Raw genomic sequence first — 20732 nt, forward strand, 5'->3', positions numbered from 1 at the left:
TTGTCGTCTCGGTTCTTCAACTTCCTTCTCGGAGCATTTTTTAATTCACGCCACTATCTTTATATCGCCTCGCACCCCAAAGAGGTAAGTGTTGAACAAATATTTAAAAAAAATCATTAATATTAAGTAGCGTCTAGAATAAGACAGAGCTCAACATTTTATTTGTGTACATAGTTCTATTATTGTAGTGTGTAGTCCTTATTATTTTTCAATTTGTTTGTTTCTTATCTTCTCCCTTTTTGTTTTACAATGTTTTAATTTTTTTTAGTAACTCGGTTCTGACAGTAAATGATTCAAGCAGTTGATGTGATTACATCAATCGACTGCTGTTAAGACCGAAAGTGGCGACCACGAGGCGGTAGGCACGCCGTGGGTATTAACGCAGGAAGTTATTACTGAATAGGCGCAGCGCAATACCGGTCATCGTAGCAATTTTTAAGGAACGCCTATGCCTTGCAGTCGATTAGCTGATTTACATCATGTAATCTTTACAGATTATAATTAAACCAAGGACAAAAACATGTAGGTTTAAACAATAACGCAACAACTTTTGTATTTTTAATAACTAAAAATTGTTCAAAAAAGCAATTAATATTCAAAAAATTAATTAATATGCAACGTGTTTATAACATATTAAAACACGCTGCATATTAATTAATAAGCTTGTTTAAATACGCATTAGGTAGACGTATTAAAAACTACTATAATAGTAGAATATGAAACATTAATTGAACATCCGAGTTGGCTAAAAAGCCATTTAACTGTTGGGAAAAAAAATTCATGTTTTATCATTATGACTAATTTTTTGGTTAAAAAATCTTATTTTTACATCGCAGGTCAAAGTAAAATGCTTATAAATACGACCGACAATGCGGGACAGATAATTTAAATTCTTTTTTGTATTAATTTATGGCACATTTTATAAACATAACATAGAAAGATTTCTATGACAATATAGGTGTACATTAGGCGCTCTAACGCATTTTGATATTTCTTACAGACTACAAAGATTTTTGTATTTTAAAAAACAGGTGTCGACTAATACGAAACTAAACTTAACGATTCTATGGTAAAATTGGTAATGAATCACGTACTTGAAAACAAAGTATGTATTTTTTCAATTATAATTTATAATTATATATAAACAACAGATACTGATATAAAAAACTAAAAGTAGTACATGGAATCTGTCAAATACTAATCTTAACTAATATTGCCAAATAAAGTAGCTTTACAAGCCTTTTTAAATATTTTTTTAGTAAGAAATTTGAATATTCTAATTGACACGGGAAAAATAAATGACTTGCTAAGGAACCAAGTGGTATGATATGTAAAAGGAAATTTTAAACTCATGACTCTGAAATGATTTTCATTGATTGTTATTTCTTTCCAATATAACAACATTGTAAATGATTATTGCCATGTTGCCATATTCAATGAAGTTATAGATTAATTATTTACAGTTGTTGTTTTAATTAAGAAAGATTACTTCTGTGAAAGTGCAGTGCAGTTTGTAGTGTATAAAGTGTAAAACATTACAAATAAAAAACAAAAATTCTGACAACAGCAGATAAATTTATTTACTATTACAGTGGATAATATTTTACATTTTACGATAACCAATTCATTATGACCTAGTAATTTCTAAGTTTACTGATAGAATACCTTCTATTATGAATAACAATTTTCTATAACGTATTTGAATGAATTAATACATCTTAAAGTGGAACAAGCGTCATACACATTCGCCAGTCTTCTACAGTTCCTTTCAAATAGACACTTATAATAATAAACATCACAGATATTTACAATTAGGTACTATAGTTCAGCGATCATGATAATTATCTCAAACCAAAAAGCTACTAATGAAATAATGGAAACAGTAATAACACTAAAGTAAAATACAATAAACAGGAAACATTGCTATTTCTTATGCTAAAACTAGTACTAATTTGTCAAAATTTCTTAGAAATTATAAGCTTTTCAGATAAGATAGCTTTTTATTCTATAAGCAAATATTGTAAAAATTATAAGTCATAACTTTAAAAAATCACAAAGACCTTATTACAGAAATAATTTCGAACAAAGTATGTTTACAAAATCCATACTATATTATTAATATTTCAAAAATATTCCTATATTATTAATAATCCATGGTACATTCCTTATAAGTAATAAGTTTTATCTTTGACTGTAATCATCAGTAAGCTTAAATAAAATATTATATAAAAAAAGAAACAGTAGTACATAAGCTAAAACACAAAATGTTTATTTAAACATTATCAATAATGTTATCATAATTTTTTTTAAATTATGAAGTCAAAATCACTATTGTATCCATTACATTTAGCATATTTAAAAAAATCAGGTAGGTACAAGCAACTATTTTAGGTTGATTTAAAGCATATGATTCAGAAATTTAAATGAAATTGTTATGACAATGATCATAGAAATATAGTTTTAGCGTTCTCTTCGTGCACGTTTAGCTCTTGCTGTGGGTGCTGCAGGCGAATGATCATCGTCGTCTCTTCTCTTTGTTGGTGCTTGAGGCCTTTGCAGTTGGCTTTGTGCCGTTAACTGTAGTTGTAGAGCATGAGTGTTTAGTCTTTCAGCCAACAATAACGGTTTCAGAGCTGCCATTTTGTGACTGTATAATGTAACTCGAGGTCTACTATTAACAGCTGCTGTTAATTGTTCTCTTACACTCATTTCTGCACTGTCAGAATTATTGTTCCATATGTCATTGTCCTTTTTTACATTATCATTGTCTATAATTTTTTTCTCTTCTGCTGGTTCTTCATTATCAGGACTACATATGATATGAACCTGAGCCCGCACTTCGGCGTCGAATTTAGATATTGTACTAACAAGTGGCTTAGCCCACCCTATATGCAGGATTGGTGTTTGGCTGCCTTCTTCCCATTTACATATACCATCATAGAACCTAAAATGAAGAAGGCTAACATAAATAAAAAAATTGGAAAAAGGTAACAGACTTATTATGTACTTAATGTTAAGAAATAAAATTGTTTAGTAGTTGGTAATACAAACTTATAAGTTTGAAATGTCTAACAACTTATTTTTCTCAAAAATTTCTGAAAGATTACCACTGTGCACTTGTTTTTATTGTAGTAGTACAATCTATGCTAGAAAATTAACTATTATAAAAAAAAGTTTTAAAGTTTATGTCAAAATAGTTACATACCATTTCAGAAAAAAATTATAGTAGTTATTCAACAAACCTTAAAAGGGATGCAAAGCACTCGGGATCTTTTAAAATAGACCTCGCAGAATGACCTGAACTTTCTGCTTTCATAAGCTGTGGGATCAACTCATTTGCAATCTCTGCAAATTCTTTGTATATTTCTTCATCATCACGTGAGTAATTATAACTAAAAAAAAAAAATGTTATGCCTTAGCCTATCTTAAATATAAAGAGATCATTAGTCAGCTCAATGTGTTATTTTAATATTCAAAATAGATGGGAACTGGGTTTTGGGAAAACAAGAAGTATATCACAGCTTAAATATATACCAACATGGAGCATGTTTACTTAATTACAGAAGCAACATGAAACTTAAAAAAGTTTTACATTGTAAAAACAGTTCAACTCATCAAATGTTACAACAATGTTGTAATATTTGTGTTTTGTTGACACTCAGGATATTGAAATACGAAATCCTGTCCTAAAGCAATTTGCACTCATCAAACTAAGAGCAGAAATTCCAAAAGTGGTACATAAGTCTATCCTCCCTTCGCCATCAACAATAAATCATTTATAACTGACATGCAGTAAAAGTTTAGTAAATATATTGTTTATTTTATTTTTTAAATATTATGAAATTGTGGCGATCTTTCAGAAAGATCTATGCATTGCAGTGCGAGTCTCTCAGCTGACATGATGATGATGATGATAAAATTGTTATTTGGTTTCTGTTGCATCTTCTTTATTTAGTTAATAAAAAATACTTACTGTCTTATCACATCACCAGCACATGCCCATGCATTAAAAGCTTCCTTATACATCTTATGTCGGTGATAATAGCCCCCTTGAAAGGTATAGGGATACACATGCCTATCCTCATAATGTGTTCTAGCTGATCTGATAGCTTGAACATAAAGGGCTGCAGAGTCTGGCTTTGTATTGTTACTTCCCCCAACCTTAATCAACATTGAATCTTCTGTGTCTTCTGGGCAATTTGATATTCGCATGTATTCATCTAGATCACCTAAGTTGCCCAAAGCCATAGGATATGCATCTAAATGTCCTAAAATAACTATTTGGTTTTTGATGGAAAATATTGTTATATGTTTTATCGCCGCCATGCGATTGTTATAATAACATTACAGTGATAAAACAATAACTAAATCTTATATACCAGTAAAATGTTTCATAATAAATTTTTATATTCCCTTATTTCATTTAAACTATAAAAATCTCTGTAAATTACTATACAATCAAATATTGTAGGTCACACACATTGAATTTAATGGTACAAAAGAATTTCATGAAATTGCAAGTAAACAATGACGCAGTTTACAATATACATGAAAGTGTGTTACAGTAAAACTGGTAATATTCAAAGTAGAAAGGGCCAAGTTGTCGAGCCAATCAAGTGCAGGTACAGTGCTACCTTTCGTAATACCCCTAGTGACACCAACATCTATTCCTTATTTATTGGAGTACCATAACTATTAAATTTTAAAATATAAGATATCCTACAATACTTGCTTTAGTATAATTAAACTGTTTCAAATTTTAAATCTTTTATAAGTCTAACAACTAATGACTTTCAGAGACTTTTAGTCTAGCTAAAGTAAGGTGTAACACAAGTTTATAAAGTTTGATTTTATCAATGAACTTTATAGCTACCATAATTAAAGTTTATGTATTAAGGTTTTATACTTTACCATTATCATAAAGTAGCCAAAGAAGTTTATGTTGCATTTGAGCAACCTCATGCACATCTATTGTTGGTGTTAAAGTTGGATTGATTGATGACACCAATGCAGCAAGTTCCATCATGCGTGTGCATACTACTGGTTTTCCAGCTACATACAACCAAGAGCGGGCTAAAACACCGTCACCAACTGATCTCCCCCTTTTATCTTCATTACCTTTTCCATGCCATGTAACCTTCAAAGAACCATACACATATCTAAAATACATATGTAACAAAATTTATGTAGTAATAACTATAAAGGAAATCATAATAGTAAGTCAGAAGTTGACATAATTTACCTCAGCAGTATCCTTCCCGTCTTTTCCAAAAACAACCCAAGCATGATCTTCAGACAACGCAAGATGCACATCTTTTTTGCCCAAAACCTGACATCCCGCTGTAACAGCAAAAGCTACACCAAAGCAATCAAGTTTGTTGCCGGTTAAAAAACTATAAATAGATTGTAGATGAGCCCGATCTTTGTAATAACTTCGAGTCAGGGAATTCCATACTACATCTGCAACACGTTTTACCAAATCTCGAGTCGCAAATTCACCACTGAGTAACTTAGCGTCAACGCCGGCTCGCATCAAGGTAATAAAACGTTCATACAGCGATTTGACTTCTTCCCATTCTATGGAAGGGAATTTCATTTTAATGAATTTATTAGTTGCCAAATTAACATCTTTGTCGCTATTCTTTACATTTGTTAAATTGTTTTCTACAGCTCCAACTATTATTGAAAACAAAGCGAGGTCTGGTTCGTTTTGAGAGCGCAGTTGTTCTTCAAAAATCTTACAAACTTTTTTAATGCTGTCGATTGGAAAAGAATGCTTATATTCTGAGATAGTTGACATTGTTTATTTTACATTATTTCCTTTATTTACTATATTTAATTAACAAACAAACAATTTGCCAATATGCCGGTTACTACTAACGACAGATAAGATATTGGTAAAATTGTATTATCTATGGATATAATAAGATTTAATAAGAACGTAAAGCCTGTAAATTTTGAGATAGTAACTAATAAAGTAATAAACATTGCTCTATTGTATATGCAGTTATTATATAATAAGACAATAAATATTAATGAAACAGATATATAATGACAGCCACATGCAGAACTCATACTTTTTTACTCTATAACAAATAAAAAGGATGACATAATCTACACCCGTTTAATATTTGCTTATTTTGTTTAAGTGAGTACCATACAGTAAGTGAATATTCAAATAATTCCTAAAAGAAAAAAATTTTGGGGTTCCTACGAAATTATCGTGTTTTAGAGATTTTTAGGAAACGATGAACGTTAACTCAAATGAAAACCATAGCAAACGTTATCGCAAAAAGTATAAATACATGAAAAAACGAATTAAAAGTCTGATTATGGTAAATCCGTGTTTGTCAGAAAATCGTAACTTTTTTTACACATACTTAAAACAGTATATTTATTATCCATATTTTTAACAATTTATAGGAGAATGCTGCTTTATGTGATGAAGTCGCGAAAACTCAAGAAAATATACTTATTGTTAAAGATGAACGAAAGTTTTTGTTGCGTAAATTATTAGAATATGAAAAAGAAATTGAAACACCTCAATTGAGTCACAGATATGAAACAGTCACTCATAATGGCTCCAAAACTAAACCGAAGAAGAGGCGGAGCTTAGAAGATGGTGGCAAAAACAATTCATCTAATTAATTAAATTGACAATATGATTATTGTAAAATTGTTACTTTGAATTTGAATGCTTTTAATATTCCCTTTAAATTAAGAAATAAATTCAATTTAATGTTATCAATATATTTTATTTGAGAAATGGGTAACTGTACTTTATTTGCCCATTTGGAGTGTCTCACAGACAATCATGTCATCACATGAATGTTGTCTGTAATATCAACCTGTACACATACATTGCCAATGTACAACATCCACACATGGATCTGTGTATACATGGGCTGCTCATAGATGATAATAGTGTATAACACTATAATATGACACATGGGACCCCCCTTAATTACTGAGCATTGAGCATTCTACTGTAGTAAAAGAGTTCTCACAAATAGCATAGTTTGGGGTTCACCACATAATTTTCCAAAAGGTTTTATTAATATGTATTTGTTTATAAATGGTTTGTTAAGAAAGTTACACATTTTCTGGTTGAAGAGATTAGTTTGTAATAAACATTTTCTTAATAAAAAGGTAGAATATGAAATTGAATTAACATATCACACTTAAAATGTTTACATATGATAAGGTATTATTTTCTAATTTACCATATTTTAAAATAATTGAGTAAGGCTAATGTGTTATAAACTGTTTATTCAAATGGAACTTTGTTTAAATAATGGATTACAAGCACTATAAATATAGTTACCTTACTTGATATAAATAAGATAAATAGTCATAAATTATATAATTTCTTCATTCACCCACATCTTCCTCTGAGAATGACAAAAGTTGCGTACAGGATGTTTGGCGAATCTTATTTTTCCTCTTCTGACTTTTCTTATCAGGTAACATTGTTGGTTTTAATTTAGCTTGAAAGATAACTCTTTGGTTGAGATCTGCCTTGCATTCATTTTTTTCTTTTTCAAGTCTTTCATTCTCAACTGCTGCTTCTTCTGCTGTTAAATCTCCATCTTTTAAAACTACCACCTGCGGTTTTTCACTTTCTTCGTCATCGACAAAATCCTCTTCATTATTTTTAAGTTTATCAAATTTGTGGTTTGTGTTTTCATATCCAGCTTCTTTCTTTAACATTTTTAGAAACTTGGGGTCTTCAGGTTTTATATAGCTTACGTTCCTTTTCCTATTCATAGTTTTAGCGTTTAATTTCGTCTGGGAAAAATCAGCGTACAAATATTTAAATCTAAAATAAAATAAAAATTTTTATATAAAAAAATATTTTTGTACACTACTTTGTACAAACAAAAAACTGCTGTATTTAATGACACTTCCTTACTTACTCTTATAACATCAAAATTATTTTATTATTTAGTGGTAATTGAAGTTACCGAGAATTGTATTAATATGTTTCTAATAAATTATTTAACAGTAAACTCCAATTTGATCAAACCATAACACACAAGGCTGCTATGATGACATAAACAAAAATTGACAGTTCTAATTCAAGAATATAAATACGAAAGAAAGTTTTTGAAATTCTGTACGCAATAATTATTTTCAAATTTAATATTTGTTATTTTTCTACGCACACGTCATAAACTTGTTTTAAAGTAAGGCAAGTTCTGTCGTTAATAATGTAATAATTTGCAATAAACCCCAAATTTTTTGAGTAAAACGGGGAGAAAATCTATGATGCTTATGATACCTTGAGTTAAATGTTTATTTTTTATGAAATTAACTGTCTCTAACATATTTAAAGTTATTTTCTTTTATTTAATCAGTTATCATATAAGCGTTTTGATTTATTGTCTTTGTAGGATTACTTTAATAAAAAAAGTTTGAGGATAATTAAAATAGTATATGATTACAATGCTTACATAATAAATAATACCACTCAAAGATATGCAACTAAATGTTAACATCTCGAACTCATGCATTTCAGTTAATGCTTATTAAAATAACAATAGAGAATTTAACTACTTTATTTCGCTTACACTTGATTCCCAATCTTTTTAATTTTCCTAATAAATTTAGTTCTAACACTGCTGGTATAAAAAAAATTAAAACCCATAGCTTTGGTACTTTTTTCTGTATTAAATGCAAGTTTTTGGATAAAACTTATGCCTTGTGGAAAAACTCCGTTTACTTTGGTTAAACGATGTTAAAGACATAATTTATTCACATCATTTCTTAAATTTATGTGACTTCTTCCTTATTAAATAATTAAAATGTGCCTAATTACCGAAATTGATGATATTTCTATAAATTTTTTTGAATGTGCAATTGTATTTATGACTATCCTGTCGAGATAATATGAATTCGAAAACTATTTGTACAGTATAGCAAATATTTCAAAATATTTATAATTAATATTTTATGGTATAAAAAATTAATTCACCCTTAAATTTCTTGCAAATTATTGTACATTTATATTTTACCTCTATTATAAAAATACACTAGTTAGTTTCTATAAATTTGTCAAATCATAAATTAACATCTAAAATAATAGTATTTGCGATCCATATAAGAACTAACTCTATCCTTATAACGATCGAAAATTAATATAGAGAATGATGTACATATATGATTACATTTGGTTCAGTGAAAATATTTTTATAATTAATAATAATGTGTCATCGATTGGGTATAACTTTTGATAAAAGCTGAAAAATATAATGGTTCCAAATAGCATAGACATAAAATTTTTGTGCATAGACATAACGACGACATGTATGTTAGCTTTTCAAGCTTCACGAAAACAACGGATTAGTGTGTATGGAAGTGCCGTTGATTTATTGCGCCGCAAAACTTATTCAGGGGTGAGCAACAATAAATACATTCATTTAATGAAATTAAAATTCTTGATTACATACACTACTTTAAGTTCTTTTTTAAAACACAAACGAATATTTCGTCAAAAACGTCATTGATAATCGTACGGGGTGTGTGCTCGGTTAATAATTCTTTTCGTCCAATAAATGTTTTTTTGTTATTTATTAGCCTACTTTATACCTAATATAATACTGTTATAATATGTTCGATATTGTTATGTTCGAGTTACTTAGCTACCACTTTTAGGTTATAGCTTGTTTTGCCCTTTCTAATTGTACATTTATTTCTTTCAGTGTGTCATGTTATTTGGAATGAATGTGTATAATTCTATCAGTTACCGATTCTAATCAGCGTGGATCACAACAAACATAATTTGCTATAATAATAAAAATGGCAACTCTAGAGCAGCAAGCCTCCAAACTTTTAGATTTCAGTCAAAAATTAGATATTAATTTGCTTGACAATATTGTCGGATGCCTCTATTCATCCGTTGGAGAGCAACAGCGTATTGCGCAAGATATTCTTACTGCACATAAAGAACATCCAGATGCCTGGACTCGTGTTGATACCATTTTAGAGTATTCTCAAAATCAAGAAACAAAATATTACGCATTGCAAATATTAGAGCAAGTGATACAAACGCGGTGGAAAGTTTTACCGAGAAATCAATGTGAAGGAATAAAAAAGTATATTGTGGGATTAATAATTAAAAACTCATCGGACCCTGTAACAATGGAAAGTAATAAAGTTTATTTGAAAAAATTGAACATGATTTTGATACAAGTATTAAAAAGAGAGTGGCCCCACAATTGGGAGACTTTTATTAGTGACATAGTTGGTGCATCAAAAACGAATGAGAGCCTATGTCAAAACAACATGGTTATTTTAAAATTACTTAGTGAAGAAGTATTTGTTTTTAGTACTGGCCAACTCACTCAAACAAAAGCTAAACATCTCAAAGATACCATGTGTTCAGAATTCAGTCAAATTTTTCAGCTTTGTCAGTTTGTGCTTGAAAATTCACAGAATGCTCCTTTAGTTGATGCTACTCTTCACACTCTTTTGAGATTTTTAAATTGGATTCCACTTGGTTATATATTTGAAATGAAGTTGATTAGCACTCTCATCTTTAAGTTTTTGAATGTGCCTATGTTCCGTAATGTAACTCTGAGTTGTTTGACTGAAATTGCAGGGGTAACTGTAAGTAATTATGAGGAACAGTTCGTAGCTCTTTTAGTGCAAACAATGGAGCAATTAGAGGCTATGCTGCCTCTCACTACTAACATACGAGAAGCATATGCTGCTGGTAGAGATCAAGAACAAGTTTTCATTCAAAATTTGGCCTTATTTCTATGTACTTATTTAAAAGAGCATGGACAGCTTATAGAAAGAAGGGGCTTAACCAACACTTTAATGAATGCCCTTCGCTACCTTGTTTTGATATCTGAAGTGGAGGAAGTAGAAATCTTTAAAATCTGCTTAGAGTTTTGGAATGCATTAGCTACAGATTTATACAAAGCTGCACCATGTTCTCATTCAGCAGGCTTATATAACCTTGGGAAAAATATGGGTAGGAAAGCCTTATATGCTGATGTTCTCAGCAGTGTTCGATATATAATGATTTCTCGAATGGCAAGGCCTGAGGAAGTTTTAGTTGTAGAAAATGAAAATGGTGAAGTTGTCCGAGAATTTATGAAAGATACTGACTCTATCAATTTGTATAAAAATATGCGAGAAACTTTAGTTTATCTTACTCATTTAGATTATCAAGATACTGAACGTATTATGACAGAAAAATTGCAAAATCAGGTCAATGGAGCAGAGTGGTCATGGAAAAATCTTAATACACTATGTTGGGCTATTGGCTCAATTTCAGGAGCAATGATGGAAGAGGATGAGAAACGATTTTTAGTTGTCGTCATCAAGGAACTCTTGGGTTTGTGTGAACAGAAAAAGGGTAAAGATAATAAAGCTATAATTGCTAGTAATATTATGTATGTTGTAGGTCAATACCCTAGATTTCTCAGAGCACATTGGAAGTTTCTAAAAACTGTTGTTAATAAACTCTTTGAATTTATGCATGAGACTCATGATGGTGTTCAAGATATGGCTTGTGATACTTTCATAAAAATAGCATTGAAGTGTCGTCGTCACTTTGTAACCACTCAAGTAGGTGAAGCATGTCCATTTATAGAAGAAATTCTAACTACCATTAGCTCCATTATTTGTGACTTACAACCACTGCAAGTGCAAACAGTTTATGAAGCTGTGGGTTATATGATAAGTGCTCAGGTTGATCAAGTGGCTCAAGAGCAGCTCATAGAGAGATATATGGTTCTACCCAATCAAGTTTGGGATGACATTATATCTCAAGCATCCCACAACGTTGATGTCCTTAAAGATGCTGAAGCTGTTAAACAACTTGTCAGCATTCTGAAAACAAATGTACGTGCGTGTCGTGCACTAGGGCATCCTTATGTAGTTCAACTTGGAAGAATATATCTGGATATGCTTAATGTTTACAAAGTAATGTCTGAAAATATCAGTCAAGCAATTACCTTAAATGGTGTTGCTGTTACTAAACAACCTCTTATCAAAAACATGCGAATTATCAAGAAAGAAACTTTAAAACTGATAGCCAGTTGGGTGTCACGATCTACGGATAATAGTATGGTTTTGGAAAATTTCATTCCACCTCTTCTTGATGCAGTCCTCTTAGATTATCAGAGAACAGCAGTGCCTGAAGCTAGAGAACCTGAAGTACTTTCATGTATGGCTGCTATTGTATACAAACTTGGTGGACACATAACATCTGAAGTACCAAAAATTTTTGATGCTGTCTTTGAATGTACTCTTGAGATGATCAACAAAGACTTTGAAGAATACCCAGAACATAGAACAGAGTTCTTTTTGCTGCTGCAAGCTGTTAACACTCATTGTTTTAAAGCATTCCTGAGTATACCACCTGCACAATTTAAGTTAGTTCTGGATTCCATAATATGGGCATTTAAACATACAATGAGAAATGTGGCTGATACAGGTCTACAAATATTATTCAGACTTCTTCAAAATGTAGAGCAACATCCCCAGGCAGCACAAAGCTTCTACCAAACATATTTATGTGATATATTGGAACATGTGTTTAGTGTAGTTACAGACACATCTCATGGTGCCGGACTAACAATGCATGCTACTATATTAGCTTACATTTTCTCGTTGGTAGAAGCCGGCCGAGTCACAGTTCCACTTGGGCCAACTCCAGATAACATTTTATATATACAGGTGAATAAAATCTTTAAAGTAACTGTTAAATAAAGTATATAAATAAAAAAATATTAAAATTGTAAGTCCAAGTCACACAAAATGTGCTTAGCTCAAATAAAATGAACATATATTTTAAAAAAAATTACCAATCTTAATATAAGTTTTAATTGAACTAATATATTTGATAGAAAATATCATAGATTTTGAAGCACTCAAGTTTTTGGACAAGTCCAAAAGTAATTTTAGTATGGTTAACTCATTCATTATTGTTAAATTTTGAGCTTCATTTAGAAAAATGTAAATAATGATGTTTGGATCCCAGTTCCATTAAGTACACCAGAATCAATTTGCCCTAATTTTGAATTTGATGTTCTTGGAATATACAGTTTGAAAGGTAATACTGACCTTTCTTCTGATTTATTCTTCAAATCTTTTCTTTTATTGTATCCAATAAATTTTTCAATATTAACATGATGTCATAAGCCACCATGTACAAAATTTTTACTTTGAGTATATATCTTTGGCATAGTGTTATGTATCTTAATTTTTGTAGCGTTATTTCTTACAAAGTACTAAGTGAGGTATAATCTTATATCGATAGCGAATACCATAAAGGTATGTCTTTTGGATTGGATATGCAATGCTCATGTTATTTCTATGATTTTGATATTCAATAATCTTAAAATATAGTTCCATTATTCAGTGATACACAGATTTCTAAAATTTTAAAGTGAAATAAATACAATTATTTCATTTGGCACTTTGGCCTTGTTGATTTTTTAATTGAGGAAACCGACTGAGTTCAGAGAATTGTTTCTTTTTAAATTTAATAGGTCAGGTTGAGGGAAAATAACCTAGATTTTTTTTTTAGGAATATGTAGCAAATCTGCTGAAGACTGCATTTTCTCATCTATCTGACAATCAGATTAAAATAACTGTGGAAGGATTGTTTAATTTGGATCAAGATATCCCAGCATTTAAAGACCATCTAAGAGACTTCTTAGTTCAAATCAGAGTAAGTCTTTTTATCATATCAGTAATTTTATTTTGCTTTAGGTATTAACTGAATATCGGTGCCGCATAAGTATTTATTCATATAACTATGTAAAAATCAACTGATTTTATATAAGTTACATGGAAAATATTTATAAAACATAAAGGGAAATTTGTGCATGTAACCCTATTCATCAGCATCTATCATAACATAATCTCTTTTGTTTCATCTGCATAGTTTCTTTTTGTACACCTCTTTTTTATAACAATTTTTAAAAAAAATATATGTTACTTTATTAGTAATTATTGTTGTAATAGAACTTGGAACAAAGCTACGGTTTCCCTTTTGTTTCTTTCAATATAAATCTAGAATCTCATATATGGGCATATGTTATAATAATAATGTAATAAAGCTTTAAATAAATTTGATAGTAAAATCTTTGCTACATTTTACTTAATGTTAGGCAGATATATATGTTTTTTTATGAGCTAGAATGAATTGATGATTTTTTGCCAATCTATTTAGCATTTTTCAGTGTGTGATATAAATTCAACTTCAATGAATCTTAAACAGTTTGAGTTCTAAATTAAGTCATAGTCTAGTAGTAAAGATTAAATTCATTTACACACCTGGTATATCCAAAAAAAAATATTGTTGGTGTTCATATGCAACAGTGTTCAATTAGCGAGCTATGTCTACATCAAGCTTGATTGATAATATTGAGAAAAAAATTGTTGTTGCTAAAGGTGACGTAAAAATTTAAGGCTAGAAAACCTGTGCTTAAATTTAGAAATTTAGCTCTTCAAAGTGCTCATTAATTGCATAATTTGTTAAAAATATGTTTAATTAAAAATTAAAAGTAATAATGATATTTTATATGTCTAAAAAGGTGTCTCTATAAACATTTTATATTTGATTCATAAAATTGTGGCTTGTTTTTCTAGTAATCCACTACTATAGTGTTATATTCAATTTACAGGAATACACTGGCGAAGACGACAGTGATTTATACTTAGAAGAACGCCTCTTTGCTCTTCGTCAAGCACAAGAAGAAAAGAGAAGGGTACAATTGTCTGTACCTGGAATCTTAAATCCCCATGAATTGCCTGAAGAAATGCAAGATTAATGTGAAGTAGACTTAGTGTATAGGTCTGATAAGTTGATAATAACAGTACATTTAGCATAAATAAATGTAGCAAAATATATTAAGAACGAATGCATATTTTATACAGGCGTTTAATTTAAATGGTGCACAAAATAAATTTCTTTTGGTGTTATTTTGGAGAAAATCATTAAAAATGAAATTGTAAAAAATATTTGTTGGCGGATCATATTAAAGCACTAGCCTTTTAATAGCATGTAACAAATATTTGTGTTAAGTGAACTGTTGTCATTAAATTAATATGTTCCTTGTGCTATGTTTTAATTATACCTTGTTTATGTCAGTTTGTACAAAGGTCGCCTGGAACAATGCTAGATGATGTATGCAAGTGAAAAGATAAAAAATATATCTTTTCAAACAAGGTATGTTATGCAGGCACAAGGTAAAGCATATATGGCCTCTTAAAATATAGATAGACGGAAAGTCATGCATTGGAGTATAATCATTGGAGGACAAATGTGAAAACTAACATTTTTTGTTGTCAAATATTTTAGAACAATAGAAAACTGTGATGGTAACCAGTGTGGAATGTGCAAGATAATTACTGCAGAATCTGAGTATTACAAATAGATTCTAGGAAAAACTTGATAAGTGAATTGCTGTTAGTATCATTTTTTGTTTTGTTTAATTTTATCTGAACTAACTTAATATTGGTTTGGGAATCTAAACATTATAAACGAGTTTCCGAATGCATTTTAATTAATCAACCGATTAATCGTCACATCTTTCAATTTTGTGTTTTTGAAATAAATAGATAAATAAGTAGTTGTTTTTTATTAAATTATTATTCACACCTATTAAATTACCATTTTCACTACTAAATAGTACTTGACTTTGTGATGTTGGCTGATGTGTTTGAAGTATTGTGACATGAAATGTGGAAGAATATCATAATAGCATTTAATAAACATATTTCGACAGTTCGATCAGTCTCGACTCTTAAAGATGTACGATTTACAAAACAACTCCATTGGAACCAAAATCGTGAATCCACGTGTTGAATGTAAACTGAAAGATGAAACAAATTTTACGACAAGTGCGTCATGGATGTATTTTATCGCCAATTTTTTTTTAATATTTATACGGAAATGATTTTCAGGGAAGCATTGGATGAGCTTTATATAGGCATAACAGTAAATGTCCAGTTTATTAACAATATCTGTTACGCCGACGACACTATTATTTGCTTCAATGATACAACTCCAGATATATGTAAATAAGGTTCAGTCTGTCTGTCTAAATTTATGAGAATTTTTAAACATCCATATGCTAACCTCACTCTCTATGTAATGGACAACTTTTTCAAAAAGTCAGAAAATTAATATTGCTCTAACAGATGTCGACCTTCGTAAGAAGATAGTACTGTAAAAAGAAGACTTAAAACGAAAAAAAAGACGCGTCTAACCTTTTAACCTATAAAAACGCTAGTAATTACCACAATATTATGTGATTAACAACATTTGAAACGAAAATTTTTCCGTTGACCACAGAGCTGTAAGTAATCAAGATACTACCCACGTTTTAAGTGTTGCTGACAGAATACATAAAAATTTCTTGCAGATCAAACAAGATTAGCGAGAGGAAAATTTTACCCAAGTAAGTTTGCACTTAGACACAAGCTTGCGCTTAGCCCTAGTATTTTCATTGTGAAAACAAAACCAGATAATTATTTTTGAGCTTCTTGACAAGCGACCGTCTCTAACATAGTTTCATAATATGTATGGAAGAAAGATAGATCATGTGAAGTATGACAGAAGAGTATGGAAATAAAAAAGAAAAGAAAGTGAATCATTAAAAGATAAAAGCGTCCCTATCCCATAAATAAGATTGGGGAACGAGAGAAAAATAATTGGCTTTCTGTATCTTTCTGGGTGCTGTGTTATATCCGTATATAGAGCACCCAGCACGCATACACAGCATCTAGCATGGGTATATTGAGATCCCACCACCCGCATACAGTACAAAAGTTGCAATCTTGGTTGGAGAATTATTTTGCAGGGATTTATTGCTTCCTACGATATCCCTACTGGATTACCGACTACGGACAACTTTTAAAAAAAGAAACCCTGTACAAAGTTTTACTGTTGTGATTCGAAAAACGTTGAAGTGTGATTTGATAGCATCGGCGATTTTTTTACCTCTAAAAACCGTACAGTGGTAGAAATTTTTTTTTATATTATTTGTTATTATTTTAAATTATTTTGAATTACTTTAGGGTTATTTTGAATATAATGAATACTTTTGATTAAAGACCTTTTAAGGTACTTTTTATTCTTTTTATTTAGCGTTAAAAGTCGTTTTAGAGGGTCAATTTTATGACTAGAAGTAGGCTAGATGTAAGTATACATTGCATTATACGAATTTATTAGCTATATTATTATAAAAGTTATTTTTATGGAGAGTTACAGTTTGCATTACGCGTTTAGTAACCAGATTTAAAGATGCCCGACAGCTCGACTTGATACGTTGCGAGGTCTGGTTGAATTTTTTTATTACATTATTCTAATTACAGCGTTCGCAAAGTCAAGGGTGTGTCTCGATGTTAGCAGAAACAATTGATCTTATTTGTTATTTATAAGGTACCACAAAAGTATCTATTCGCATAATCAACCTAAAGCCTAGTGGTAAAATACTTATGATCACAGACGGTAAATAATGTAATATCGTAACTTTCGACAACAAGAGAAATGAAACATAATGAGAAAAGAAGTGTACCCTAAATTAAAATAAATGCCTAGTTAAAAAGTATAATAAGAAATATATGATTTAATTAACATATGCTATTCTCACTTTATTATACAGGTGTAGGTCTATGACTGCAACAGAGTTAATATTAATTTCATTAAATTGCAAATTATAGTTATAACGATTTGAAAGAGTTCGTAAACTTCATTTATTGCATCTGCATTATTTGTTTTAAAATTAATCCAAAAGTTGAATTACGGACAACACTGTCAGTAGCTATTACGTCTGTATAAAATATCTATAGTGTCTAAATCTTTATCACGATGAAATGAAAATTGATTTTATATTCATTTAAATAAACTACACGCTTTTAGTTTAATTTATTATTAGTGACTTTCTTTTTTACATCGTATAATAAATTCCAAAATTAAAAATGGCTGGTGTGGGGGAAGAAGAATCTTCGGGTAATTCGGAACAAAGTAGATTGATTTCCAGCAATAACAGCAACGAGGAATCAACTGGAGAGGTGGATGTAAGTTCAACATTTAAAAGCTTATGCAAAAAATTATAATGATTTGTCGTTTCATGTAATGGTAAATGTTTTCAATGTTAGTTAAGATTATAATTAACACATTTGTTGTGTGGTTATGATTATATACTCAGGCCCCGACTACATAAATACATACTAGTTTCATACATTTGGCCCATGTATGTTATAATCTGTAAATGTTATGGTGTTTAGTTTTTTAGAACATATTCAGAGACCCAATTTTGTACATTACCATAGAAGTAAATTTGTGGACTAGTCTATTTTCGTTACACTGCCAAGTCATCGTATGAAATACAATAATATAATGCAAATAATGAAGAATGGCTATGAACTTCAATGTGCCTTTAATAGGATGTAAAATTAAACTCTTCTAGCTTCATAAATAATTTTCTCTGCACTACAAAGTTTAAAAGAATACATATTTTTTAAATCCTTATCCATTATTTATAATATAAGGTTCATCACTGTTGTGTAATTGATAACTTTTAATGATAACAATGAGTTTTACTTTACATTTATGAACATTTTTCAGTTTAATTCGCAAGTAGATGAGCAGCGTCGCCGCATGCAACCTACTAAAATGGAATCTTTTTTTGCTATTACTAAATCCCTCATTATAAGAGCTTTGGTTGTCTATTTTATAACATCAATGTTCCGGCAGTCTTCTCCGCCCAAAGTTGATGTTCAGAGTTCTTCAGGGATAACACGTTCACCTGCAATAAACATGTTTCCCAATGGGACAATATTAGATATGTATTGTTATGTATCTGAAAGAGAAATTTTAAATAATATAGATGATGCTCAGTTTATTTGGAAGCATACAGGTCTCGTGTATGGAGACTGGTATGGGGGCCCAAATGGAGATGGAACTTATAGTTATTCTACTGAAATTGTGCCTTCTAAAGCACTTTTAAATAATGGCTCTATATACCTTCATACCTATATAGTACAATCAGGAAAATCACCAAATCCTAAGGATAAAGACAAATATGCTAACTCTTATATAACATATGGCAGGAAAATGTTAAATAAGTATAAAAAACTAAAATACCTAAAGACTCATAACCTTTTAACTGGACAGACAGAAAAATCAGAAGAAGAGGTTAAAAAAGCTGAAACTTTAAAAGAAGAGATAGTCTCCCATTGGCATCCTAATTTGACAATCAATCTTGTTACTGATCAAACAAACTGGTTGCAGGGTAGTGTACCTCCTCCTTTGGATGAATATATTTACTTTTTGCCAGATGGTAAAGTCTACAAACCAGCAGTGTTTTTAAATGACTACTGGAATATGATGCGTGATTATGTTCCAATAAATAAAACAACAACAAAATTGCAATTACAGTTGACTTACCAACCATTAAGTCTATTTAAGTGGCAATTATACACAGCACAAGCAATGAGAGATAAATTAAGTGTATTCTCAGCTTTAGGAGCTGAGGAACAGGATGAAGAACAAGACACTGTGAAAGAACTGCTTTTGGATACTTCACCATATTTGCTTGCTTTGACTGTATCTGTATCTGTACTACATTCCATTTTTGAATTGTTGGCTTTTAAAAATGATATTCAGTTTTGGAATAATAGACAGTCATTGGAAGGACTGTCGGTGAGATCTGTATTTTTTAATGTATTTCAATCAACAGTTGTTCTTCTCTATGTTCTGGATAATGAAACCAATGTAATGGTTAGAATTTCGTGTTTCATTGGCTTGATGATTGAAATATGGAAAATAAATAAAGTAATGGATGTTAAATTAAACAGGGAGGCACGGATATTGGGCATCCCTACATTAACTTTTAAAGATAAAGGTTCCTATGTGCAATCAAGTACCAAAGAATATGACACTTTAGCTTTTAGGTATCTGAGTTGGGCATGCTTTCCCCTTTTGGTTGGTTATGGCATATATTCTTTGTTGTATCAAGAACATAAAGGATGGTACTCTTTTATTCTTAATATGATGTATGGATATCTATTAACCTTTGGTTTCATTATGATGACACCACAGTTATTCATTAACTACAAATTGAAATCTGTGGCACATTTGCCATGGCGCATGATGACATATAAATTCCTTAATACATTCATTGATGATATATTTGCATTTGTTATAAAAATGCCAACTATGTATCGTCTAGGCTGTTTTAGAGATGGTAAGATTGTTTTTTTTTTCTTAAAATTGGATAGCTTTAATATGTTTGACTTATAAAATACATGATATGATTTTTTTTTCAGATATTGTATTTTTCATTTTCTTATATCAGCGTTGGATTTATAAAGTTGATCACAAGCGTGTCAATGAATTCGGCTTCTCTGGAGAAATGGAACAACAAAAGAAAGAAAATGAAAAGGGCAATTTGGCAATTGCTGATCAAGGACATGACGAAACTGGAGACAAGAAGAATGATTAAATATTGTATGTTGAAACTTGTTTCAGGTTTGCATAGTTAGTGAAAATTTTAGAACACAATTATGAATGTCACATGAATTAGAGATGATAATTAAAAAATGTTAGTATATCTTAATGTAATAAATAGGAAAAGCAAATAGGTTATGGTTACTAATCTGCAAGAAAATTGTATCAAGTCATTGTTATAAAACAATGCAATTTACCTTCTCTGCAATGCCCAGACAGAATTTGGGACCCTAAATTAAAAAAATTAATAAAA

The 20732-nt window shown here is 30.3% G+C and overlaps 4 protein-coding genes and 1 long non-coding RNA gene across 9 annotated transcripts; 3 read left to right on the forward strand and 2 right to left on the reverse strand.

Moving 5' to 3' along the window:
• Positions 1-1570: 1570 nt before the first annotated feature.
• Positions 1571-5891, reverse strand: Mnn1 (menin 1). Of its 2 annotated transcripts, XM_068776396.1 has the most exons (5): positions 5243-5890; positions 4912-5137; positions 3974-4268; positions 3243-3392; positions 1571-2944 (listed from the first exon to the last, which is right to left on the reverse strand). In XM_068776396.1, exons 1-5 carry the CDS (start codon positions 5798-5800, stop codon positions 2461-2463), a joined length of 1713 nt encoding a protein of 570 aa, XP_068632497.1. In that variant the 5' UTR covers positions 5801-5890; the 3' UTR covers positions 1571-2460. The 2 variants fall into 2 exon arrangements, with proteins under 2 accessions (XP_068632497.1, XP_068632498.1); XM_068776397.1 differs by lacking the exon at positions 3243-3392 and having other exon boundaries at positions 5243-5891.
• LOC137932738 (uncharacterized) lies at positions 4444-6744 on the forward strand. 4 transcript variants are annotated; one of them, XR_011109103.1, is made up of 4 exons: positions 4444-4622; positions 5404-5537; positions 6150-6335; positions 6424-6744. It is a non-coding gene; the product is annotated as an uncharacterized lncRNA (long non-coding RNA). The 4 variants fall into 4 exon arrangements; XR_011109105.1 differs by having other exon boundaries at positions 5411-5537; XR_011109104.1 differs by lacking the exon at positions 5404-5537.
• Positions 6745-7371: 627 nt separating this feature from the next.
• LOC137932871 (uncharacterized protein KIAA1143 homolog) lies at positions 7372-7767 on the reverse strand. Its single transcript, XM_068776557.1, has one exon. The coding sequence runs from the start codon at positions 7765-7767 to the stop codon at positions 7372-7374; it is 396 nt and encodes a 131-aa protein (XP_068632658.1).
• A 1458-nt stretch (positions 7768-9225) lies between these two features.
• emb (exportin-1 emb) lies at positions 9226-15574 on the forward strand. Its single transcript, XM_068776304.1, has 4 exons — positions 9226-9395; positions 9702-12690; positions 13544-13687; positions 14646-15574. The coding sequence occupies exons 2-4, from the start codon at positions 9799-9801 to the stop codon at positions 14790-14792; spliced, it is 3183 nt and encodes a 1060-aa protein (XP_068632405.1). The 5' UTR covers positions 9226-9395; positions 9702-9798; the 3' UTR covers positions 14793-15574.
• Positions 15575-17791: 2217 nt separating this feature from the next.
• On the forward strand, positions 17792-20732 carry LOC137933092 (putative lipid scramblase CLPTM1). The gene is made up of 3 exons (XM_068776877.1): positions 17792-18045; positions 18596-20216; positions 20299-20732. Exons 1-3 carry the CDS (start codon positions 17947-17949, stop codon positions 20472-20474), a joined length of 1896 nt encoding a protein of 631 aa, XP_068632978.1. The 5' UTR covers positions 17792-17946; the 3' UTR covers positions 20475-20732.

This window comes from Battus philenor, unplaced genomic scaffold (assembly GCF_028537555.1).
Source record: "Battus philenor isolate CCGP_79_NKW_IND1 unplaced genomic scaffold, ilBatPhil1.0.hap1 SCAF_12, whole genome shotgun sequence".
NCBI classification, from domain to species: domain Eukaryota; kingdom Metazoa; phylum Arthropoda; class Insecta; order Lepidoptera; family Papilionidae; genus Battus; species Battus philenor.

Excerpts from the sequence above, each read along its gene's own strand:
- Mnn1 (XM_068776396.1), bottom strand. The coding sequence starts at position 5,800 with ATGTCAACTATCTCAGAATATAAGCATTCTTTTCCAATCGACAGCATT. Across the intron at positions 4,269-4,911 it reads TTGGCTACTTTATGATAATG|GACATTTAGATGCATATCCT; the intron begins GTAAAGTATAAA and ends TAGTTATTTTAG. Across the intron at positions 3,393-3,973 it reads GCTGGTGATGTGATAAGACA|TTATAATTACTCACGTGATG; the intron begins GTAAGTATTTTT and ends TTTTTTTTTTAG.
- LOC137932871 (XM_068776557.1), bottom strand. The coding sequence starts at position 7,767 with ATGAATAGGAAAAGGAACGTAAGCTATATAAAACCTGAAGACCCCAAG.
- emb (XM_068776304.1), top strand. The coding sequence starts at position 9,799 with ATGGCAACTCTAGAGCAGCAAGCCTCCAAACTTTTAGATTTCAGTCAA. Across the intron at positions 12,691-13,543 it reads ATAACATTTTATATATACAG|GAATATGTAGCAAATCTGCT; the intron begins GTGAATAAAATC and ends TTTTTTTTTTAG. Across the intron at positions 13,688-14,645 it reads ACTTCTTAGTTCAAATCAGA|GAATACACTGGCGAAGACGA; the intron begins GTAAGTCTTTTT and ends TTCAATTTACAG.
- LOC137933092 (XM_068776877.1), top strand. The coding sequence starts at position 17,947 with ATGGCTGGTGTGGGGGAAGAAGAATCTTCGGGTAATTCGGAACAAAGT. Across the intron at positions 18,046-18,595 it reads AATCAACTGGAGAGGTGGAT|TTTAATTCGCAAGTAGATGA; the intron begins GTAAGTTCAACA and ends AACATTTTTCAG. Across the intron at positions 20,217-20,298 it reads TCTAGGCTGTTTTAGAGATG|ATATTGTATTTTTCATTTTC; the intron begins GTAAGATTGTTT and ends TTTTTTTTTCAG.